The sequence below is a fragment of the Muscardinus avellanarius genome (genome assembly GCF_963383645.1).
Source record: "Muscardinus avellanarius genome assembly, chromosome: 10".
Lineage (NCBI taxonomy): Eukaryota > Metazoa > Chordata > Mammalia > Rodentia > Gliridae > Muscardinus > Muscardinus avellanarius.
This window is the reverse complement of record NC_137796.1, coordinates 94,002,684-94,026,788: the sequence shown is the minus strand read 5'-3', so window position 1 is coordinate 94,026,788 and position 24,105 is coordinate 94,002,684. Positions and strand designations below refer to the sequence as shown.

General features: G+C 46.0%; 1 protein-coding gene across 2 annotated transcripts in view; it reads left to right on the top strand.

The window, feature by feature from the left end:
- The window catches only part of PRKCB (protein kinase C beta), a gene marked incomplete at both ends in the record, with an annotated part of 354,426 nt that overhangs the window by 317,405 nt on the left and 12,916 nt on the right, over positions 1 to 24,105 (top strand). For both annotated transcript variants that reach the window (XM_080702806.1, XM_080702805.1), the window contains one exon: positions 5,281 to 5,421. In XM_080702806.1, the coding sequence (XP_080558932.1) occupies positions 5,281 to 5,421 (141 nt within the window). The remainder of the gene's footprint in view (positions 1 to 5,280; positions 5,422 to 24,105) is intronic.

Sequence of the window (24,105 nt, the reverse complement as noted above, 5' to 3'; positions counted from 1 at the left end):
ACAGGGGTGCAGGTGGTGCCCCCCAGGGTGGGAACAGAGATTGCAGTCGCCAGCGTGAGGACCCTGGTAGGGAGCTGCAGCCCCCTGGAGGAAAGAGAGCTCTTTTTTAAAAAATTGTTTATTCTAATTTGCACAAAAGCCCCATGGAGGTCTGCCCATGACAGCATCTTGTGGCTGGCGGGGCTCCAGCCCCCAGCCCAGCACAAGGGAATACTGATGAATTCATGAATTAAGAAGCATAGAGATTTTCCAGGAGCTGGAACCCAGGGGAAGGGCCATAGCTCAGTCTACCTTGCCCTGAACTGCTACACGAGCGTTTAGATATTATTAAAGTGTGTAACGTTTGCTCTCAGAAAACAGCAGGCAAGTATTGAGTTTAAGGTATTCTCTAGATAAGCTGACCCTAATTTAGAATCCCCAAAGCCTCATTCTCCCCTCACTCCCAACGCACATGTACACACACGCAGTTATATACCTTGCAGTTAATGTACATCATACCTGTGAAGAAAGTAGGGGCACGTTTCCAGGTAAGGTTTGGACTCGGACGTGTGGTCCTCGCATTCAGAACCGTCAGGCTGACCCAAAGTGCTTTTTCAGAATACCTCACCCCAGAGGTTAAGTCTGGGCATTATTTTTTGTAAAAGATCCCATGTGACTTAAAAACTGCTGCCTTTCAACACGTTGTCCACGTGGAGTCACATTTCAACTCTGAAGGAAGTGCCAAAGTAGCGCTATGAGACTCTCGGAAAGTACAGCCCTTGCCTGTGTAAAGGATCGGCACTGGCTCTGCCCACCACCAGGGCACGAGTTCTCCAGGTGAGAGCCTGGCTCTGCCTGAATGTCGGCTCTCATCTGTGTGTCTAAATACGCCAGGGCTGTGGTCCTAGATCTTTGTACATTTCCCATGCCCTATCCAGCCCTGCTCTTCCTGACCCCAGCTGGATGCCCTATGAGCTGGCTTTGGTGAAGGGCAGCTAGAACAGTCCAGTGGAATGGCCTGAGGCTTGGCTCCGATGGTAATGTCTGGGCCGACTCCCCAGCCTGAAGGCACCTCCTCACAGCACCTAAATTCCCACTTTGGGGGAATCTCGTAAGCTTTGTGTTTCTGCCACACAGGTTAAGATGAAAGTATCCCTGTGGAAACCACGTGTGAATTTGTCCCTAACATCTTCAAGTGAATTGGTTGTGTTTGAGGGTGTGAAGCAGAGACAGAAAAAAAAAAAAAAAAAAAAAAAAAAAACAGAGTGGAGACCCAGGGGTTCATTAAGAGCTGAAGACAAGCCCATAGACAAAGGAGGGCACAGAGTAAGGTCGCAGAGACCCCTGTAGACATCTTAGTGGGGGAGTACTGATTCCGAGAGGGGTCTTACACTGGGCTTTCTGTTTAATAAGTCCCTGCATAAGCATTCAGCTTTCCAGCTTGTCTTGAAAAGTCAGATCTGGACACAACGGCCTGTCATCCTGCAAAGCGTCCATCAGCTGGTTGAAATCACACCGTCCTTTATATAGAACACACCCTCTCCAATTTGCAAAAAACCCATTTGGCCCAGTTCCATCTGGGTGCAGATCCAGATCTGTGCATTGTACTCGCTCTGATCACGGGGAAGTTGTTTGTTTGACCTGATCTGTAGCTTGGGGACAGTGGTAACACCAATGGCATACGGTTCTCTGATGATTAAATGAGTTAATACCTGTAAATCACAGACCAGAGCCTGGCTGTCTGCTCCAGTCTCGCTGTGACGAATGCTGGCACTACTATGTTACAGTCCAGGCTCCTCTTGGCGTTTGAATTAGTATCCCTGTGATAGGAATTTTAAAAGCGAGAGAGAGCCAGGCATGGTGGTGCACACCTCTGATCCCAGTACTTGTTAGTCTGAGACAGGAGGATCGGAGGTTCAAAGCCAGTCTCAGTAACTTACTGAGGCCCTCAGCAACTTAGTAATACCTTGATTCCAAATAAAAAAATAAAATAGGGCTGGGGGTATAGCTCAAAGATAGAAAGCCCCTGGGTTCAATTCCCATGTCTTCGCAAATCTCCACCCTCCCACTTCTTGGGCACATGGTCTTATGCAAATTCCTTCATTGTCTGTTATCTTGTAAAATGAGGTGAAAGTGCTCACTGAGGGGCACTGGAGAGTGTTAATGAGGTAACCTAAGCAGAAGCTCCTTGCACAGTACTGGCACACAGTAGGTGCTCAGTGCATGCTCGGGGTCTTCCCCTCCACAAGGCTGCCCAGCCGGGACAGCTGGGGGCTCTAAGTGGGTCATGGAGGAGAGTGAGTTTTCCAGGTCAGTTGTATTCAGCTTCAGCTCCAATTAGCAGCTCTCTGATAGAGCAGTTTTCTATTAATTCAGGACCCATAATCTTCAGGACTAACCGGGGTGATTCTCTTGCTCTTGGGTTTGGGGACCTTTCTGAGTTGAGTGAGCTGAGTCCAAAGTGGACTCTTTCTTCAAGATTGATGCTCCGAGGAAGGGGTGAGACTCCAGCAAACAGCCAAACACTTCCTCCCGAGCTGCGGGCCCCGGGGGATGTGTCTGGGAGGTGATCAGAGATTGGAACAGTGATTAAATCCAGCTGTCTACATGGCTTCAGGCACCTCAGAGCAGAGCGTGGGGACTGGGCAGAGCCTCCGAATCCATCCTGCCTGCTTCTCCAGTGCTGTTTCTTTGCTTGGCAGCCCTCCCTTCCTCCAGCTTACATGGGAATTGAGCTAGGCTTTTGAAAACAGCTGCCTTCCCAATTGAAGCTGGGTCTTTGTATGTCTATTAAAGGCTCAATTCTTTACCATTAAAAAATTAATAACACTTTGCTTCAATCGCCATGACCACCTTGAACAAGTTCAAAGCAGAAAGAAGCTGAGGTTGACCAATTGCATGCGAGAGCAAACACCAGCAGAGACAAGTCACACATAGCCGGAGAGTCCTAGGCCAGGCAGACGTGCTCAGGGCCCCGCGGTGCCCTCCTTGGCTGTGACCTCACACAGATGAGCTTACTTCTCTGGACCCAACATCTTTGTCTGAGAAATGGGGAAAGTAGTTGCCAAAGCCTCGGGGTGCTTTTGCAAAGATGCCAGAATTATACATCATGGCTGGAAGCCTTTAGCTCAGAGGCTGTGCATGTATGCCGTGCTCAGCACCCAGAAACCACGATTGATATTATTGTTTTCTGAGCTACCAAGACCTCCTGGCCCTTTCTTTCTTCCTATCCAAATCCTGCACAAATGTTAAGGCTTGACTCAATTTTCTTGCCTTCTATCAACCTTTCCTAACCAAGCCAGACTCTAAATATTCCTGGGGAAGCCACAGGCAAGCCACTAACCCATTAGTCACTCTCTGTCTCTTTCTCTGCCCTCTCTCTCTCTTTGTGGTATGAGGGATGGAAGCCAGGGGCATGCTACCTCTGAGCATATGTCCCCAGCTCCATTTTATTTTGAAACAGGGTCTTGCTAAATTGCAGAGAGCCTCACTAAGTCTCAACCGGCCTCCATCCTGAGATCCTCCTGTCTCAGCTTCCCAAGTCCTGGGATTACAGGCATGTGCCATCACACCCAGATTCCATTACTCTTTTTTTTTTTTCTCTTTGCAGTACCAGGGATTTAACCCAGGGGCATTCTATCTCCGAGCTACACACGCAGCCCTACATTTTATTCATTATTTTGAAACATGGTCTCACTAAGTTTCAGAGGCCTCATAAGTAGCTGAGGCTGGTTGTGAATCTGCGATCCTCCTGTCTTAACCTCCCAAGAACTGGTATTACAAGCATTCCTTATGCATCCATCATGCCTGGCTCCGTTACTCTTAAAAGCCTAAATTTTGTAGCTGGACAGAGGTGGGACCCAATCCCAGCTTAACCTCTCTGGACCTCAATATTCCTTGTCTTTTAAAGGGGGAAAAAACACATTCACCTCATGTGGTTATTATGACAATCAAATAGTTTATGCCCATAAATAAAGAAGTAGCTTAGAACATAAGTGTCCATTTATTCTTCTCCCTTGGAAGGTAAAGTATATATGGAAAGTATGTGCTTATGTATGTGATCACCAGATATCTCATAAGCAGAAAACAGGCCGAACCAAATGCCCAACAGCGTTAAGTATAAATTTCTGGGTTCATCCTTCTTCCGTAACCCCGGGCAAAATATTTGGGGTCACGTCAGCTCTGGGAAGCATCTCAGGCTCGTGTGTCCGATTGCTTGGGTTTCCTCTTCTGATGCCCTCTGGCCGACTTCTTTTTGTGGAATCCCCAGCACCTCCATCTTTGCTCTCCTTGTGCTTGCTGAAGGCTGGAGATCAGAGATGTTTCCTTGCTGCTTTGAATTCATTTAGAAGAGGAAGCCTGTCTGGCTGCATCTCAGAGCATCTATTCATCTTGGTATTTCTCACTGGCTCAGAGACCCGAAGATGGAGAGTTTTGATAATTAAGTAATTTAAACAGAACACCAAAGAATCCTCCACGGAGTTTAGTAGAATGTGCGATCCGGGGAAATGAGCAGGGCTAGGTTTTTGACTATTTAATGAGCTTTCTGAAAGTAATTACTTGAAACTTGGGTCCAGTGGACTAAGGTTTTGTTCGGTTTTGTCATCTCCACAAGTGTTCGATGAGAAATGCAAATAGTCGCGGCATGAACGCAGCCTTCGCCTTGGTCAAATGTCAGTTTTCTCATGGTGGGGCGAGGGGGGGGGGTCGAAGATATTGAAACTCTCCTCATTAAATGCACCAATAATTTGCATAAAGCTCTTTCTTGAGCCAGTACGGGTCCTGAGGCATTCCTAACTTGAGGTTCAGGGCCACATTTGGGCTTTGGTTTGATGAACCATAAGGGAGCTCACTCTGGGGTGAGCAGCAGTGGATGCTGCTGTGGGACCCTCTCCTACCAAGACCTGTCTAGGAAAATAATTTTTTTATGGTACTGGGCATTGAACCCAGGGATTCTACCTCTAAGTCACAGCCCTCAGTTCTTTTTATGTTTTTTGTTTTGAAACAGAGCCTTACTAGGTTGCAGAGAGACTTGCTAAGGTGCTGCTGAAAGTGGTCTCAAATCTGTGATCCTCCTGTCTCAGTCTCCCAAGTACTGGGATTCCAGATGCATGCTACCACACCTGGCTCTAGGAAATTATCACTGGTGTGAAAAACAAAAAATAAAAATTAGTTGAGATTCTCCTCTGTGCTTTCTTTCCTATATCATTGGAATAATAATTCCTGAGTGTCTCATATTTCTTCCTCTGAAATGTGTTCAATTCGGTGTTTTTTTTTTTTTTTTTTTTCTTTCCCTTGAAGCTGATGACCAAACACCCAGGCAAACGTCTGGGTTGTGGCCCCGAGGGGGAACGCGACATCAAGGAGCATGCATTTTTCCGGTATATCGATTGGGAGAAACTTGAACGCAAAGAGATTCAACCTCCGTATAAACCCAAAGCTGTAAGTAAGCCTTCTCTCCAGCTTCCGGGTACTCGCGCACAGTACACTCTTTCTCCTGCCCACTGGGCATGTCCTGCTCTCTGAGGGGACAGGTCCCTGCGGCCATTAGAATATCTGCAGGTCCTCAACACTTCTGCACCCAGTCCCCCCACCTCGCGGTTATAGATGTGGAGTATTCATTCCATCCACACAGCCCGGGCCTAGGTAAATAACAGAACGACGATTCCTATTGAGTTTCTGTGCTATGGACTCCATGATTGTAACTTTCAGCTGACAACTTTGGGGGAATGGTTCCCTGGTGAGCAGAGTCCCCATCCCCTTCTGGACTGTGATAAAGACTGTAATGGTTCCCTCCTTTCTTTGGTTCAACTGTGTCATGTTCTCTTTAGACTGACTTCACAAAGGTCACGTTGTTTATCTCAACGGTATTTAAATTTAATTCAGAAACATCCGCTACTACATCTGAGTCAGTAAATAAGAGCCCGTTCACCATCCAGGCCCTCCCCAAGGCAAAAGAGATTGAAGCTGAAGCTGACCCCCTCCTGGGGACTTGGGGTGTAGAGAGGGCTTTGAGATGACTTTTATAATGAAGGGATGGATAAAAGCTGCACATCCCCCATGCCTGTGTGCCCACGGGAGGGCTTCCATCCTCAAAGGCACAGTGGGGAGGCCTTGTCAGCAACCTGGAGGAGGGGTTTTCCCTGGAATTAATCAGAACTGTGATTTTGCTGGGAGGATCTTTCTTTCTTAAATTAAGTAGAGCTCAGACCTGGTGACTTTATTACACGTTGTAAAACTCCTGGCTGAGCCTGAAAAGTGAACATAAATATTGCCATTGGAGCTTAAAGCTGTGAGGGTCTTGGTGTTAGGAGGAAGAAGGTGATAATGGTAGTGATTTTGCACCTGTAATTGTTAATTTCTTGAGCACGTATTATGTGCGAGGAGCCATCTTAAGCACCTCACGTACAGCAGCAGATTCAGTTCTCGTGACCGCCTGCTGAGGCAGGTGCACCTGTTCTGTGTTCTACAAGAAGAAATAGAAGCTCAGAGAGGTCCTGTGTTGTGTCCGAGGTCACTCAGCCAGGGCCTGATGAAGGGAAGATCTAGAGTCCAGATGGTCCGACTCCATTGAAGACATGCCGAAGGGCCTGGGGGGCAGAGGGCATATAGAGAATTCCCGGGTAGTGCTCATATTCCCTGGTGCTATGCCTTCCCCTCACTCTAAATGGTTCGAGCACAGCTCCATAGCATCCTTGAGGGGCCGGCTCCATTTCTGTCTGGATCCTCTGGGTGTTGGCAAGCCAGGTCTATGAGAGTCAGCTTGGTCCACTCTGGCTCTTCTCAATGTTTCACACTTACAAAATGATGTCAAATCAGCCTCCCCAGAGCTACCATGAGAAACCCTCTCCCTATAGAGCAACTTTCAGACTTTTCCAGGTATTGGCCTCTGTGTTTGTGTTATGGAGTTTCAACTCAGGAGCATTCAACCTCTGAGTATACCCTCAGCCCTTTGTACATTTTTATTTTGAAACAGGGTCTTGCTAGACTGCTCAGAGTCTCACTAACTTACTGAGGCTGCTCTTGAACTTGCGATCATCTTGTCTTAGCCTCCCAAATACTGGGATACAGGTGTGCACCACCACACTTGGCTGGCTTATACTCTTAAATCTGTGGTGTCCAAGCTAATTTTTTACCCCATCTCTTCCTGAAAATATGTTCCCTGTGATGTTACTTCCAGATGGTTCTGTAGGTCATCAATAACCATCTTAAAACACAAATACGCTGTGTATGGTGGCACATGCCAGTACTCGGGAGGCTACAGACAGGATGATTTTAGGTTCAAGGACAACCTCCGGAACTTAGGAAGACCCTATTTCAAAATAAAAAATAAAAAGGGCCAAAGCAGGGTGAAGTGCAGCTTGAAAGTAGAATGCCTCTGGGTTTGATCTCCAGAACCAAATATAATAGTAATACAGACAAAGGATTCAGAAAATATCTCTAATAGTGTTTGACTCTCAGTGAACAGTGAGTGAATCTCTGGATTATTCTAGAGCTACTTAATTTGGACCAGTCGGTTCTTCTCTCTGATATACCACCCCATCCTCTTTATCATAGCAATGATGACAGTTTCTACACCAGAGGATCCTTATAATGCACAAAGCACTCAGACTGTGCCTGGTACGTGACAGGTGCTCAATCAAAGACAGTTGACATCATTGTTGTCAGTGGTGTGATGCAATAGTTAATTAATGTCTCTTGTGCAGGATCTTTGAGGGGCAGGTCAACACTGGGTCCAGCTGGTGCTATTCCTTAAGATAATATCCACATGCACACTTTGGGTTGGGGACGGCCCTGCAAGTCCTTGGCAGATTCACCACCTTTAACAAATCATTGGGAAAGACCAAAAGCTGCCCTCAAAAATTGGAACATATGACCCATTTGGTCTCTTGATTTTATCTTTTGGTGCTGGGGATTGAGTCCAGGGGCATTTTATCTCTAAGCTACACCCACATCCTTATTTTATTTTTGAAACGGGGTCTCACTAAATTGTGGAGGCCCTTGCTAAGTTGCTGAGGCTGGCCTTGAACCTGCCATCCTCCAGTCTCAGCCTCCCAAGTACTGGGATTATAATCCTGCGCCACCATGGCCGACTGACCCATTAGGTTTCTGTGTGGCTATTTATGAGGTCTAATGGGGACCTTTTCTTACTTAGCCGGAGGAAAGATGCAGGCTCTCCCATACCCACCGGCGTTGAACCTGGTGGCTCAGTCTGGAGTTGTAGGCCAGTTGTTTTCAAAGTGGAATGAACATTAGGAATGAATTTCGAGGGCCCCCCACCCTAGACCTTCTGAACTGGAAACCCTCGTGGGGGCCCTCAGTGATCTGATGAGGGCTCCACGTTGATAGGGCCTGCCTGCCGTGGAGCTTAGCATTGAAAGCCTGGGCAGGGAAGGGAGAAGAGGCCAGAGGAAGGCAGCAGGGAGGATCCCCTCCTTAAACCGAAGACACTGCTGCTCTCTCCAGTCTGCAAAAGGGGTGTTGGATTCTGGGATAGAATACAGATGCAGAGACCTTCGGAGGCCGGGCAGGTAATGCAGAAGGAAGGGAAAGGGATGGTGAGTTAGAAGAAGGAGCGCCAGGGCCAGAGACCAGCTGGAGAGCTGGTGAGCGAGATAAAGGCACCGCTGGGGTTCCGCTCAGGCAGTCCGCTCTGCGGGATGCAGGCTCAGCATGGCTTCATGAGAAGCCGGAACAGGATTTCTTAGATGAAATCTCACTATTTCTTAATACATCAGCCACAGATGTTTAAAAATTAAACAGAGTTCAGGGCAAATAAAATGTGTCTATGACCCATATGTTGCCGGTGGACCATGGGTTTGGAATCTCTGGGGTAATGAGGACTTCAATCACGGTGACATTTAGTTAGCTCCCATTCGTGCTGGTTATTGACAACCAGAGTCCATCCTGGCTGAGGAACGATTGTGAATATCCCTGCTGAGGTATAATGAACACAAAAGGACTGGCTCATACCTGGCTCATAGAAGGGGCTCAGGAAAAGGTAGCTATCGTTATTATTGATAATATAAGACGATTACAGGGAGTATTTATTGTCAACAAGACCCTTCAACTGTGCTGCATTTGATAGCATTTCCAACTGACGGATGTCCTCAATTCCCTCTTACAGATATAACAATGACTTTCAAAATACAGTAACCAGTCAGGCGCGCTAGTGCACACCTATAATCCTGGTACTTAGGAGGCTGAGACAGGAGAATCACGGGTTCAAGACAACTTAGTGAGTTGCTGAGGCTGTTTCAAAACAAAAAGGACTGTGAATATAGCTCAGAGGTAGAACACCTCTGGGTTTAATCTCAGGTACCAAAAAACAAAAACAAAAATACCCAAAGTACTGTAACTAGACTAGGCTGGATACTTCAAGATATTTGGTTATTTGCATAGGCAGAAACAGACCCTGCCCTTGTTCTTTGTGGGCTGAATTAGAACTATAGTCCCTTGGTATCTGTGGGGGATTGGTTTCAAAGGCCTTTATGGATACCAAAATCCATGGACCTCTTCCCATACATTTTCTGTCATCTCTAGGTTACCTATAGTACCTAATACAATGTCAATGCTATGTAAATAGTTATTTTACTGTATTGTTTAGGAAAGAATGATATAAAAAAATCTGTAAACTGGGCATGGTGGCACATGCTTGTAATCCCAGTACTTAGACAGGAGGATCCCAGTTCGGGGCCAGCCTCAGCTACTCAGTGAGGCCCTTTGTAACTTAATGAGGCCCTGTTTCAAAAATAAAGAATAAAAAACGGGCTGGGGGTATCGCTCAGAGATAGAATGCCCCTGGGTTCCATCCCCAGCACACCACACACACACACACACACACACACACACACACACCTGTACATGTTCAGTACAGATATAACTTATCAAAGGTTTAATAAATGATATTATCCTTGATCATGTTTAATCCACAGTTGACTGAATGTATGAATATGGAACCTAAAGAGAGGCGGGCTGATTGTAATAATAAGGGATAGATCACCCACCCATTTATTTGACTTGACTGGCTCCTATAATTTTATATTGCAGATGCAAGCCTTTAGCCCCACCCCCATTCCAAGATTTGACATTTTCCCTTCCCCACCCCTTCGTATCTGTCTGCCGGTTTCCAAAGGCCTATGGTGCGTTGTGCAGAGTTTTACGTGCCTTGTAGGATATTAAAAGGCACGCATGCATCCGTCAGTGTTTCTGATTCACGCATGCTATTAAATCGTGTGGGGAGAGAAAAAAACAAGGGGCAATAACAGAGGATTACATTCAAACATCAGTGAAGGGTGCTATTATTGGAGGTTCATTAAAATCACTTTAAGTGGGTTTTTAAAGTTGTTCTCAGTACCGTCTATTATTGTGGCAAGGAACTGTTTGCAGAGCACTGTTTGAAAAGGTGTTGAAGGACACGAGCTTCCATGCATTATTGTAGGGTGCAAAGTAATTTTAAAAATATGCATCCAATTGTGTTGATCTTTTGTTTAAAACTCTGCTGATGGCTTCCTGGGACCCAGGATTGTGTCCATTGTCCCTGGGCATGGATGCCTTTTTTTTTTTTTTTGTATATGTAGTACTGGATATTGAACCCAGGGACACTCTACCTCTGAGCTACACTCCAGCCCTTTTTTATGTTTTATTTTGAAACAGGGTCTTACTAGGTTGCTGAGAGTCTCACTAAGTTGCTGAAGCTGGTCTCAAACTTGGGATTCTCCTGTCTCAGCCTCCCAAGTACTGGGATTACAGGTGTGTGCCACCATGCCTGGCTGATAGATGGCTTTGGAGGTCTTCCAGGGCCAGGCTTCTGTCCCTCTCCTGCTCAGCTCCTGACTCCCCAAACCAGTAGTTCGGGGCTTCTCCCAGTCCCCCAAGCACTGGGCATCTCCTCCCCCTTGGCCACTTCGTATGTGCAGAGCCACCTGCCAGGGATGCCCAGAGCCCTTTCCATGGATCCTCCATTCCCCTCCTGGTGGCTTGCCTGTCCCTCCCATCAGTAGAACGTCACCTCCTCGGAGAAGCCCTTCTTGATTCCTGAGTAGGAATCTGCTGCCATCCCATCAACAAGCTCATAGCCTGTTGCAATTACATGCTTGATGGAACATCTGCCTTTTTGACAAGGCCATAAGATTGCCATTCTTAGGGTGTCAAATCCCAGTCCCTAGGGTAAGTTTAGCACATAACAGGAGCACGTGAATTTTTACTGAGTCAATGAGTGAATGGCCATAAACCAGGACTCTGTGCCGCACGTCGCGCTGGGACCTACGGATTCTTTCGGGGATGTGCATTAGAGTGCACAATTTTTCTTATGTGCAGCAGGGTGTCTCCAGTGAACAGGTTGTTGCGTAAGTTACTACCCTGTTTATAAAGGGCTGTAATTTGCTGCTGAGCTGCCAACTGGTCTCATGAGGTTGCGCAGTGTGTGCCGGGTAGAGCGTGCCAGGTGCCAGTAAGGGATCTGAAGGTGCAGTGCGTTGATCATGGGGCTCTGGGTGGAGAGGCCTGCAGATTCCCACACTCTTCCATGGCCAGGCCCATGCTCCCGGTGCCACACTGTCGCCCTGCAGAGCATCCTCAGCTTTAACATGCGTGTACAAATCCCCCGAGTATCCTGTAAAAATGTCGATTCTGAGTCAGCTGGTCTGCAGCAGGGCTTAAGATCCTACATGTCTCACAAGCTCCCTAGAGCCCAGTTTTTGCCACAGGGGCAGAGCAAGGTACCGGAGGGCACAATGGGCCGCCAGTTGAATGGCAGGTCCTGTCGTCTATAGCACAGCGTGTGACAGGTAGACCCTGTGTAGGGCCAGGGCCACAGTGGAGGGGCGTATAAGGCTCCATACACGGTGCTCTGGTGACCCGTTGCTAATGGCACACCGCAGGCCACGTGTCAGGGTAGGGAGGTGGTAGTCTCCATACCTTCTCTTGGGCGTCTGGGGGTGCAGGGATGGGGGAAGGAGGCACATGCGGGTTTTGTCCTCCAGTGGGGACGTCGCAGGTGCTGAGTAGTTCATTCAGCTGGTGGTGAGGTTAGGACTGTGCTGGGCATGCGGCAGTATAAATAATAACAACTGGAGGGAGGGGCGAATAATAAACATAGAAGAAAGCGAAATATATAATGCATTGAGCAAGATGTTGAGATGACTGAACCGAGTGGGCAACAGAAAGAGTAAAGGGTGATGAGACCAGAGAGGCCGCGGGAGGGCGCAGTGCCCCCAGGACCCTTGGCTTTTACTTCAATTCTTGAGCAGAGAAATAGCAGTCTGACGCTATTTTTTTAAAGGATCATCCTTTATGGCTGAGTAAAATTCCATTGTGTACATATCCCACAGTTTTGTAATCCATTCCTCTGTTGATGGACATCTTGGCTGGTTCCATAGTTTGGCAATGCTGAATTGTGCAGCTATGAACATAGATACGCATGCATTAGTTTGGTAGTTCGGTTTCCATTCTTTTGGGTAGATACCCAGAAATGGTATTGCTGGATCATCTGGTAAGTTCATTCCCATTCTGTTGAGGATCCTCTATACTGTTTTCCAGAGTGGTTGCACTAATTTTCAATCCCACCAACAATACATTAGAGTCCCCACCTCTCCACATCCTCGCCAGTGTTTGTTGTGTTTGTGTTTTGAATGATGGCCATTCTAGTTGGAGTGAGGTGAAATCTCGGGGTGGTTTTGATTTCCATCTCTCTGATTGCCAGTGATGTTGAGCATTTTCTTATGCATTTATTGGCCATTTGAATTTCTTCTTTCATGAAGTGTCTATTTAGTTCACTTGCCCATTTTTTTCATTGGGTTATTTGCTTTCTTAGTGCTCAGTTTCTTGCGTTCTCTGTATATTCCAGATATTACTCCTCTATCGGAGGAGTAGGTGGTGGAAATCTTCTCCCATTCTGTTGGCTCTCAGTTGAGATTCTTGTGTGTGCTTGTATGCTTCTACCATCTTGTACTCCATTAAGATGTATGACTACAATGCACCAATAAAAAATAAAATAAAATAAAAGGATCACCCTGGTTGCTGAAGCAGCAGGGTGAAATCAGGGGAGCCAGTTGCAAGGCCCTCCCACTACTCCAGGCTAGAGGTGGTGGACCAGATGGAACATTTGTAATCCATTCCTCTGTTGATGGACATCTTGGCTGGTTCCATAGTTTGGCAATGCTGAATTGTGCAGCTATGAACATAGATACGCATGCATTAGTTTGGTAGCCCCTCCCCTGTTCCTGGCTCTCAGCACGTGCCCCTTAAGGAGGGAAGGAATGGGTGAACACAAATTCATTCAGACCACATAACTGCTGAAGTATAAAGCATGGTGGCCCAGAGTTTGGTCCTGCTAGAGCAGATGAACCAGTGAACTGGGTGGTCAGGAAAACTCTGAGGTCTGGAGCACTGGCTTGCAGGGCATCGTGTGGGCCACATTTGTGCCACGGGTTGTTCTCCGTCTGTCAGTGTGAAGAGCATGACAGTCTAGGAGATTGCAGGTGCCGAGGCTGTGAGCAGAGATGTCCCCAGTACCCATGAGATCTGGCCTCCAGTGTTGCCATGCTTGAGTAGGTAGCACGTGCATGAGGCCGTGCCAGTTTGTCTATTGGCACTTTGCATGTTTGATTGCAAAATTTGCAGTGCATGGTTCTCTGGCGTCATGGGATAAAACTTGCTAGTGGGTATGTTAAAATCAAAATGCCTGATTGAGATGTCAGTGACATTCTGTAGTATCATAAATTGCCTTGGCAAAGTCCTGTCGCCCTTCCTCCGAGAGGCTCCAAGGAATGTGCTAATGCAGGCCTTTCCGTGAAAGGAATCCAGGTTGGGGCTTCAGCTGCCCCGAGGGAGCAGCCCTTGGATCAGCTTACCCAGCATGCAGCATGGGAGCAGGAAGTGGAGAGGGAGGTGAAGGTCAAGTAGACCGCATGGACGCCCACCCCGCTACGGCCCAGGGAATCTCAAGTGCTAGAGTGTGTCTACAGTGATCTGCCCACTGGAAAATATGGTTCTGTCAGTCTTGGAAACTAGGATCAGTCTGATCATCGGTTGCTCTAAAATATGACCGATCTGATTGTCAGTTCTGTCTGAGACGTAGACATTCTAAAGAGCCTCTTTCCCTGCCCCTCGCATTGTCCCGAGAGCAACCACCCAGGCCTTAGAGACAGGATCAGCCTCTCCCACCCCACCTCCATCCCTCCTTCCTCTCCAGCCCGTGTGCCAGGCCTCACACCTGTACGACAGACTGATTCTAATCATTTCTGCTCTTGTTACTTATTTTTATCTTCACTTTACACAAATCCTCCTAATTTCGAGGCATCTGCGCATCAGGAAAGCCTGGAAGTCTTGCCAGCTAAGAATGCAAAGCCCCTTTGTCTGCCCCACTCTACTTTCATATCATCTCCAAACTACTCTGTAAGTTAGCCAGTCATATACTGTGGCCCGTATTCTCTGAGAGTCTAAACACTGAACTTCTCCGGAAATGAACTCAAGACTCCCAGGACTTGGTTTCTCGGTAATTCTGTCATCTGAAAGCATTGTTTATGTAGCTCGGGTCAGAAGCTTCAAGTTCTGCTTTAATGAGCTGCGTTTGTGCTCGTGTGATAGTCTCCTCCAAACCCAATTGCCCTTTACACTGTATGAGTAAGCGTCTCTGTGTGTGTCTAAAGGTGTGTGTTTGATGTGCTGACATTTCTGAATTGAAGCCAGAAAGTATAACCTTTGTTTGACGTTAAAAACTCCAAATTTAAGGCTTAAGAAAGGGATCTAACTTTTACTCCGTGTGATTTATTGAAACACTGAACTTAAACTCCCCCATAGTACCGAATACTCAAGAGAACAATAGCTGTTTGAAAATTGTGATTTAAAATAATTCTCCTAAAACCTGTACCATTCAGACAGGTTGTATATATTGAGTTCTTGCCTGTGCCAGGCAGTGTTTTAAGTGTCTTCCAGGCATTACGTCATTGGATTCTTGCAGCCCTGCGAGGTAGGTGTTATTATCGCGTGTTATAGATGAAGGGGTGGGGGGAGCTTGGAAAGGTTAAGCCATTTGCTCAAGCTCTAGCAGGTGGCAGAGCTAGGACTTGAACCCTGGACTCAGCACTGTCAGATATGCATGAAAAGATTATTAGAAGAACTCAAAAGCTACTTGGAGCCAGGCATGGTGGCGCACGCTTGTAATCCCAGCATTCGGGAGGCTGAGATCGGAGGATCACTGTTTGCAAACAGCCTCAGCTACTTAGCGAGGCCCTTTGCAACTCAGTGAGACCCTGTTTCAAAATTAAAAATGACTAAAATAATAGGGCTGGGAGTGTAGCTCAGAGGTGCAATGCCCCTGGGTTCCATCCCTAGTACACACAAAAAAAAAAAGAAAAAAAAAAGCTACTTGGGAAAATGAGACAGGAGGATCGCAGGTTCAAAGCCAGCCTTGGCAACTTAGTAAACCCCTCTTTTCAAATAAAAAAATAAAATAAAATAGAGCTGGAGGGTGTAGCTCAGAGGTAAAATGCCCCTGGTTCAATCTCCAGCAACGAAAGGAAGAACGATTGCTCTGGCAATCTCCAGCATCGAATGAAAGAATCTCCAGCAAAGAAAGAAAGAAAAAACAAACTCGGTAAGGTTCTCTGGTCATGCTAACAGGAGAGAAAGAGAACGCCATCTTCATTTCCTGCCACTGTTTATTACATAACAGAAAAAGACTGAGTATCCTGGTTATTTGAATGATTTAAAATTTTAAAAAGATTCCAACAAGCAAGTAGTCTAACTGTACCTTTTGCAGTTCACTGGCAGGGTCTGAAGAACTGCAGATCTCCCTAGTTCTTTAAGGCTTTGCTTTGGACGCTGCAGAAGACAGCAGATTTCAAGTAACCTTTGAAAGTGCGCAGGGCAGCATCAGAAAGGGGGTGCTGGAGGAGAAGCACTCAGTTTGAGTGGTTCTTTTGGGAGTCTAGAGTCTGCAGTTTGCAGAGATCTTAATGTGAACATTAGGCTACATTCATATAGCAACTTACAAATAGCCCTGAGTCATTTAGGACATGCGGCCTGGAAGCTGTCTCTCTATCTAGCTGTCTGTCTGTCTGTTTGTCTGTCTATCTGTCTGTCTTTCTTTTTCCATCTAGTTTCCTACCATACCCCTATGAAGAACCCATTAACACTGCAGACCAGCTGGGCATGGTGGCACACGCCTGTTATCTTAGTACTTGGAAGGCCAAGACAGGAAGATTGCAGGTTTGAGGCCAGCCTCAGCAACTTAGGAAGACTTCGGCAACCTAGAAAGACCCTGTTTCAAAACAAAAAAGGAGGGGGCTGAGGGTATAGCTCAGAGGTAGAATATCCCTGGGTTCAATCCCCAGTACCACCACCACCCCAAAACAACCACAACAAAAACTGCAGATCAAACCAGATTCCCTTTAGATATTTGGAATTGGCAGGTTCAAGAGAAGTTTCTAAATCACTTGCCAGGCGTGTGACTTTGAGTTGTCCCTTGGAAGAGAAGCTGACAGTTTGAATGAAATGGTAGAAGGGAAGATTGCACACTGAGAGGGAGTGTGTAACTCCTGGGATATGCCTGGCAATAATGAATATAATATAACATAATAGTCAAGAACTTAAACATTACCTTAGATGTACAATTTAATCCTTCATTCTCTAGATGGGCAAACAAAGGCCCAGAGATTTGCCTAAGGTGACTTACACAAATAATATAACAAAACCAGGGCAAGCAAACCGGTTCCTCATTTGGTGATCCAGGACTTTCTTAACACTGTTTACAACCATAACATTAAAATAAGTCAGATATGAGCCGGGCGTGGTGGCGCGCGCTTGTAATCCCCGCGCTTGGGAGGCTGAGACAGGAGGATCAGGCATGTTTGAAGCCAGCCTCAGCTACTTAGTGAGGCTCTCAGCAACTTAGTGAGACCCTGTTTCCAAATAAAAAATAAAAAATAGGTCTGGGAGTTTAGCCTGGAGGTAGAAGGCCCCTGGGTTGCATCCCCAGTACCACACACACACACACACACACACACACACACACACACACACACGAGTCAGATATGTCCCATTAAATTTACTTTTATTGGAGAATAGGAGCTTCATTTTATGAATCTCATTTTATCCGCCCAAGAACCCCGTGAGACAGGAGATATTGTTTCCTCCCCTCCCCTGTCAGGGAAAAGGCTCCGAGAAGCTACATAACTGTCCACGGTCACAAGACTAGTGAGCCCTAATGCCAATTTTAAATCCTTTTTCTTCGCCTCAAAGCCCATCTTCTTAGCCACTATAGTGTTTCTTCTCTCATCTATCAAAATTTAGCTGCATCAATGTGGGATTTGAACTTTCCTTACTCCCATCTTGAGTTTAAGTACTTTTCTTTCCTTTTCTTTCTTTCTTTCTTTCTTTCTTTCTTTCTTTCTTTTTTTTTTTTTTTTTATGGTTCCGAGGATGGAACCCAGGGGCATTGTACCTCCAAGCTACACCCCCACCCCTATTTTTTAGTCTTTTTTTATTTTTGAAACAGGATCTCACTGAGTTGTGAAGGGCCTTATTACATAGCTGAGGCTGTTCACGAGCTGTGATCCTCTGGTCTCAGCCTCCCGAATGCTGGGATTGTAAGCATGCAGCATTACTCCCGGCTTAAGTACTTTTCTATTGGGTGGATATTCATGAAGTCTAGCTTATTTTTTCTTTTTCTTTTGTTTTTTTGTTTTTGGTACTGGGGATAAAATCTAGGGGCATTCTGTCCCTGAGCTACATCCACCACTATTTTATTTTTTAGGGTCTCACTAAATTGCTGAGAGCCTCGCTAAATTGTTGAGGCTGTCCTCCAACCTGCGATCCTCCTGTCTTAGCCCTCCAAGTACTAGAATTACAGGTGTGTGCTACTACACCTAAATCCAGCTTCTTGGATGCTGCTGTCAACCCTGCCCAGGCTGCAAGGCTGATGCCAACACCCCAGAAAGCTAATGGCATTGGAGCAGACTCAAGTTTCAACGCCAGCTTTGCTGCTTAGCCGCTAAGTAAAGTTGGGTGATGGGAACCTGCCAAGCCTCCACAAAGGCAGACCTTTCCATCTCAGCTCCGCCCCTCACCTTCCCAGCCATCTCCCCTGAATCCCCTGGCTCCGCAAGTCCTCAAACCTTCTCTTTTCTCAAGATCTTGCCACTGACCTTCCAATGCCCTTGGTCTCAGCTGATAGCCCCATCTTCTACATCACCAGGAACATGGATGCCTGTTTATGCCCAGGGATGGGTGGCCCTCTGCTTCTGCCCCTTCCCTGCTTGGTCATCTTGCTCTCCATCTTCCTTCTGTATCCCTCCCCTCGGCCCCTTAATCTAAGACTTTCCCTTCATCCCTGCCCTGGACCCTGCCCTCCCGTCTTCCCACGCGCATCTTGCCTGTCTAGTCTGTATCTACAGCTTCTTCCTGAATTAACCAAAGCTCCTATGGCTGCAAATAGAAACCTGATTCGAATTGACCAATCAATCGATCAATTGACTGTGTGTGTGTGTGTATGTGTGTGTATGTATTGAACCTAGAGATGTTCTATATCTAAGCTATACCCCCTACCATTTTTATTTTTTTGATACTAGGAGTTAAAACCAGGGACTTTATACCGCTGAGCTATACTATACCCCTATACCCCTAGCCCTATTTTATTTTAAATTTTGAAACAGGGTCTCACTAAGTTGCAGAGGACCTCACTAAGTTGCTGATCCTCCTGTCTCAGCCTCCCAGGTACTGGGCTTACAGGCAAGTGCCACCATGCCCAGTTCAAATTAACTTATAAACAACAACAACAAAAAAAAAAGTGGGTGTTCAGATGTGGCTAGACCTATGGTCTCTAAACCTGGCCAGCAGGAATCCATTTCTCCAGATCCCTTGGGATGGCGTCTGTCTGCATTGACTTTATTCTTCATTCTAGGGAGGCTTTCTTGGGTACACAGCAACAACCAACTTAGGTCCTGTGATCACAGCAAGTTCTACCATTCCTTTTCCTAAAATTCTCAGCAGCCTGGGATTCAACCCTCTTGAACGATATTGGGTCAAAACATATTCATCCTCACCAGGGAGGTGGACGGTGCTGATTGGCTGGGCCTGGGTCATCGGTCCCTCTTTAGCCAAGGAACAAGGTCTCTTCCTGTCTAATCCAGGCATCTTGAGGAAGGAGCAAGGATGGATCCTTTATTACTAAAAGAAGAGAGAGTGCACGCTGGGTAGCCAAAACAGTGCGCCCACGCTGTCTCCGTCCTGGCTTTCATAGCACATGAACGTGCACATCTTTTTCATCTTAAAGGTCCTTTCCCTCACCGCTGGGACCTTCCTATTGCTAGGCCTGCTGCCCTAGCCTACCTGGCACGCAAGTTAACTTCTGTGCACGTGGCTGGTTCTTGCCATTTTCTCTTGATGCCAGTTCATTATTTCCTCGGTTCTGGTGCAATCTGGCATCTGCCCCCAGCATCCCATTGTCATTTCTCTCCATGTGTCATTGAGGGCCTGAAAATTGCCTCTTTCCCTAGGCTCGGGCTGACTTTCTGAACCTCAACATATTATTTCAAACTTTGATCTTCTCTCTTTCAAAAGAAAAAAAAAAAAAAGAAGTACCAAGCCACATCAAAAGCTGTGAAGTTAAATTTTCCCTCTCCCTTAACCCCTAGCTAGGCTCCTGGGCTCTCCTTCCCAGAGACACCCTGCAGCCAGGTTCTTGTATGACAGTAGAGGATGTGTACAAGCCCAGGAACACTCCGCTCCACACACAGGGTGTTAGCATTTGTGTGCTGTTTCTGTACCTTGCTTTACTCCTTTCTATCTCAGACATGACCCTTATTATCTTTACATCTTACTTATTATCTGCATTCTTTTAGTAATCTCCTTTATGTGTGAGTACAACCAACCTGTGTTCCTATGTTCTACATCCATGGATTCGATGAACCAAGGATTGAAAATATTTTTTAAAACAAATTGCATCTGTACTAAACATATTCAGAATTTATCTTCCTGTCATTATTCCCTAGACAATACAGTATAACAACTACTTGTAAGTATTTGCATGGGGTTAGGTATTATTAGTAATCTAGAAATGATTGAAAGTATTTAGGAGGATGTTCATTGGTTATATGCAAATACTATGCCATTTTATTTTACTTTTATTTTATGTGATACTGGGGATTGAACCTGGGGACATCCTGCCTCTGAGCTACATCTATATCTTTATTTTTATTCTTTATTTTGAAACAGCATCTCACTGAGTTGTGAAAGACCTCCAATGTTGCTGAGGCTGGCCAAGAACTTGCGATCCTCCTGTCTCAGCCTCCCAAGTACTGGGATCCCAGGTGTGTACCACCATGCCTGGCTATGCCATTTTATATAATGTGCCTGAGCATTCAAGGATCTTGGTATCTGAGGGGCCAAAAGATGTTGCAAATCAGCCCCAGTGGACACTGGAGGACAGCTGTGTGCCTGTGGGCTCTGGAGTCCCTCTTTTTCTTTGTATGGGACTGTGCTCGCTGCAATTATTCTCCTACCTCCCCAGCCACTCCTGGTAGAAAATCCAGTTCCACAATTACTTCCAATGACAGCAGAATTTGGACAGTTGAAACCTGCTAATAACCCACAAAGGGGAAAAAAAGAAGACTATTTCTTGTTTACTTACAAGTGTGTTTTCTTAAAAACAACCACAAAATGTCCTTCCCTCATAGGATCTGAAAACTACATCTCAGATTTGATTCATGAGTCTGCTTGGAACATCTTTCTAAGGGCGTGGGTCCTCTTGTCCCTGGGTACCATCTCTTCCTCCCAGCCTCTGACTGGGGGCCGCAGGGCCTGGGCTCACCTCCTCATGCTGTAAGTGGCAGATTCTCATTTTGGTCATGTGAACATCCTGGGCAGGTGAGGGGATGGTGGAGCCTGCAGGGCACCTCCCGAGGCAGGCCCACCTGCTGCCACATTGCTCACTTGGCAGGACTGGGGCGTCACTCAGCAGCAGTCACCTGTCACCTTGGCAAGTGCTGGCTGTGTATTTTTTAAAACTTTATTTAAAGCCGAGTGCAGTGCACACCTGTAATCTTGGTACTTAGGAGGCTGAGACAGGAGGATCACAGGTGCAAGACTCTCAGAAACTTAGTGAGACCCTGCTTCAAAATAAAAAAATAAAAAGAGCTGGGGGTGTAGGTCAGAGGTAGATAGAATGTCCCTGCATTCAATCCCTAGTAAAACATACACACACACACACACACACACACACACACACACACACACACACACACACACCTTTATTTTAAAGTTGTGATTACAGGTCCATTGTTTTCTTAATAAGTCTGCTGTTTCATCTCAAGATTAAAGAAACAATTAAGATTCTAAAGAATTAACACAGTAAAGTCAAGAGACGGGTGCCTCCACCACATCCTCGGGATAAAATAGTGATTCTAGCTTAATACTTAGCTGCAAAACAAAATGGATCTCTAGCTTTTCTAAGTGAAATAATGTACAGTTAACCCTCCTCCTCTGTGCTTGCTATAACTTTTAAACACAGAGCTTTTTTATTTTTATTTTATTTATTTATTTATTTTTGGTGGTACTGGGAATGGAACCCAGCGGCCTTCTACCTCTGGGCTACACTCCCAGACCTATTTTATATTTTATTTGGAAACAGGGTCTCTTAAACCAGCTGAGACTGGCTTCGAACCTACACGATCCTTCTGTCTCAGCCTCCCAAGTGCAGGGATTACAAGCGTGCGCCACCACACCCGGCCAGAGCTTTTTTTTTAAAGCTTGGTGACACAACAGGAATGATGGCCAACCTCAAGAGATAGTGTGTGTCTAACAGAACACTAGGAGTCATAACATAATAATGCCATTAATAATGTACTCAATTTAGAATCTGGAACATTCTTCTATCCCTTCAGGGGAGGTCCATCTGACAGTAACAGGAAACTTGAGTTTAGGGAATTTAACTCACCTGCTTAAAAGTTGTATAGCAGTGGGCATGATAGTGCACACAGGAGGACTGCTGGTTCGAGGCCAGTCTCAGCCATTTAGCAAGGCCCTCAGCAACTCATTGGGAGCCTGTTCCAAAATAAAAAATAAAATAGAGCTGGAGGTGTAGCTTAGAGGTAGAACACACTGCGTTCAATCCTCTCTCTCTCTCTCTCTCTCACACACACACACACACACACACACATACACACACATACACACACACACAGTTGTGTAGCTAGGAATGGGTGGAGCCATGGTACCCAGCTCATCTTCACATGTCACGTGATTGGATAGGTGTCATGGAGCAATGAGATGTAGAAACCCCCAGGCTTTGAAATGGAACCAACCAGTCTCTACATCTTGGCTCTCCTACTTTACCCCATATGACCCAGAACAAATTAACCCTTAAGGTATCTGTAAAATGGAGATAATCCTGTCCCCCATCTATCTCACAGACTTGTGGGAATCCAATCTTTAAAACACAGGCAAATAGAAGAGATAATTACAGGGTGTGTTTATTAGAAGCCAGTGATGTAGATTCAGGAAGAATAATGAATAGATAAGGTAATAAAGATCTCTCCTTGATAAGGAAAAAACGTTTATCATATCTATTTAAATAATAAAAAGCATCCATCTATCTCTTCACCTACTGATCTAAACACAGACCAAAATGTTAACCTACTAAGGAGATTTGGATGGTGAAATTGCAAAGAGTATTACTTTTTTTTTCTTGATTTCTATTGTGGTACAGGGGATTGAACCTAGGGGCATTGTACCTCTGAGCCTCACCCCCAGACCTGAGAATCTCACAAGCTGCCCTTGAACCTTTGATCTTCCTGTCTCAGGCCCCCCAGTACTGGGATTACAGGCATGCACCTCCGTGCCCGACTCCTTGACAGCTTATTTGTTTCTACAATAAATGGAGAGACTAATAGAAGAGGCTGGATCTGTTGTCACAAATGGGATGGAATCATAATCACAGCCTTAGGCCCTCTAAACCCTTTGCCTCCTGTCTAACAAGGACTTGGTAGAGCTGTTGAGGATGTGAGGAGCTAATGCTTGTGAAGCACTTAGCACAGTACCTGACTTATAGGAAGCGCTCAGCACACACTGATACTCACCCACGTGCTATCATCGAGTGTCTGTACTGGGTCTTGGAAACTCAATAGCAAACAAAACAGACGTGGCTTTGCTTTTATGGAGCTTACAGTCTAGATGGGACTATGGACCATAAACAAATCAGCAAAGAAATGAACATCTAGGTAGAAATCGACATGTCAGGTCTTGTGTTTCCATGAAAGAGATGAACAGGATGTCCAGGGTAGAGAAAAACAGAAGAGAATGACGGGTCTACCTGACTTGGAAGGGGCCCAGGACAGCTTCTTCGAGAAAGTGGCCTTTCAGACTGAGATGTGGGAGAAAAGAAAACATCGTGTGCCGTTTTCAAATGGAAATGAAGAAACAAAAACAAAAACAAAACAAACTTGCCATCAAACACAAAAGGCCCCTCTCTCTCCACGACTTCTTCCTATGTAGACACAAAGGATAAAATATCCCTGATTATAGGGGCCTTCATTATTAGCTGAAAAGGGAGCCTTTCATCTTTCTCTTTTCTGCCAAAGGCCAGACCAGGCTGAATATTGTCTGACTCTTTGCTCTAGAGAAAAGCCGTAGTCCTCAAATCACTTTCAAAAATGATCAAATGTGTGCTCAGCTCCATGCTTGGCTGGCTGACTCTCACTGGCTGGATCCCTCCTGTGTTCTGCTGAAGGGAACTGCGAGGCATAGAAAGGACACTGAATTTCACAGAATGTGCACATTTGAAAAGGTGAAAAAAATAAAAAGACTCCTTCGTCTTTTTGCCCAGGCTATCTGGCTCAGATGTCTTTTCACTGAGACCTCCTGGTCGTGCCGTCCTGAGGATGCTCCTGGTGATGGAGACTGAGCAGGCAGCTCCCCTGGGCCATTAGCTTCTTGTTACCAAGCTCATGTTATGCAGCCAACAGCAGGGAATGGCCCTTTATCCTCTTCCCAGCATCTCACTCTATCTCTGCCCCCTTTGCACCTCCATTTCTTCCCTAGGCTGTTTAGAAAGAACTTTGCTTCCAAAGAAGCAAAGTTTTGTTGGAGGTTCTACCCAACTTAGCTGCCACTGCATCCACACAGTAG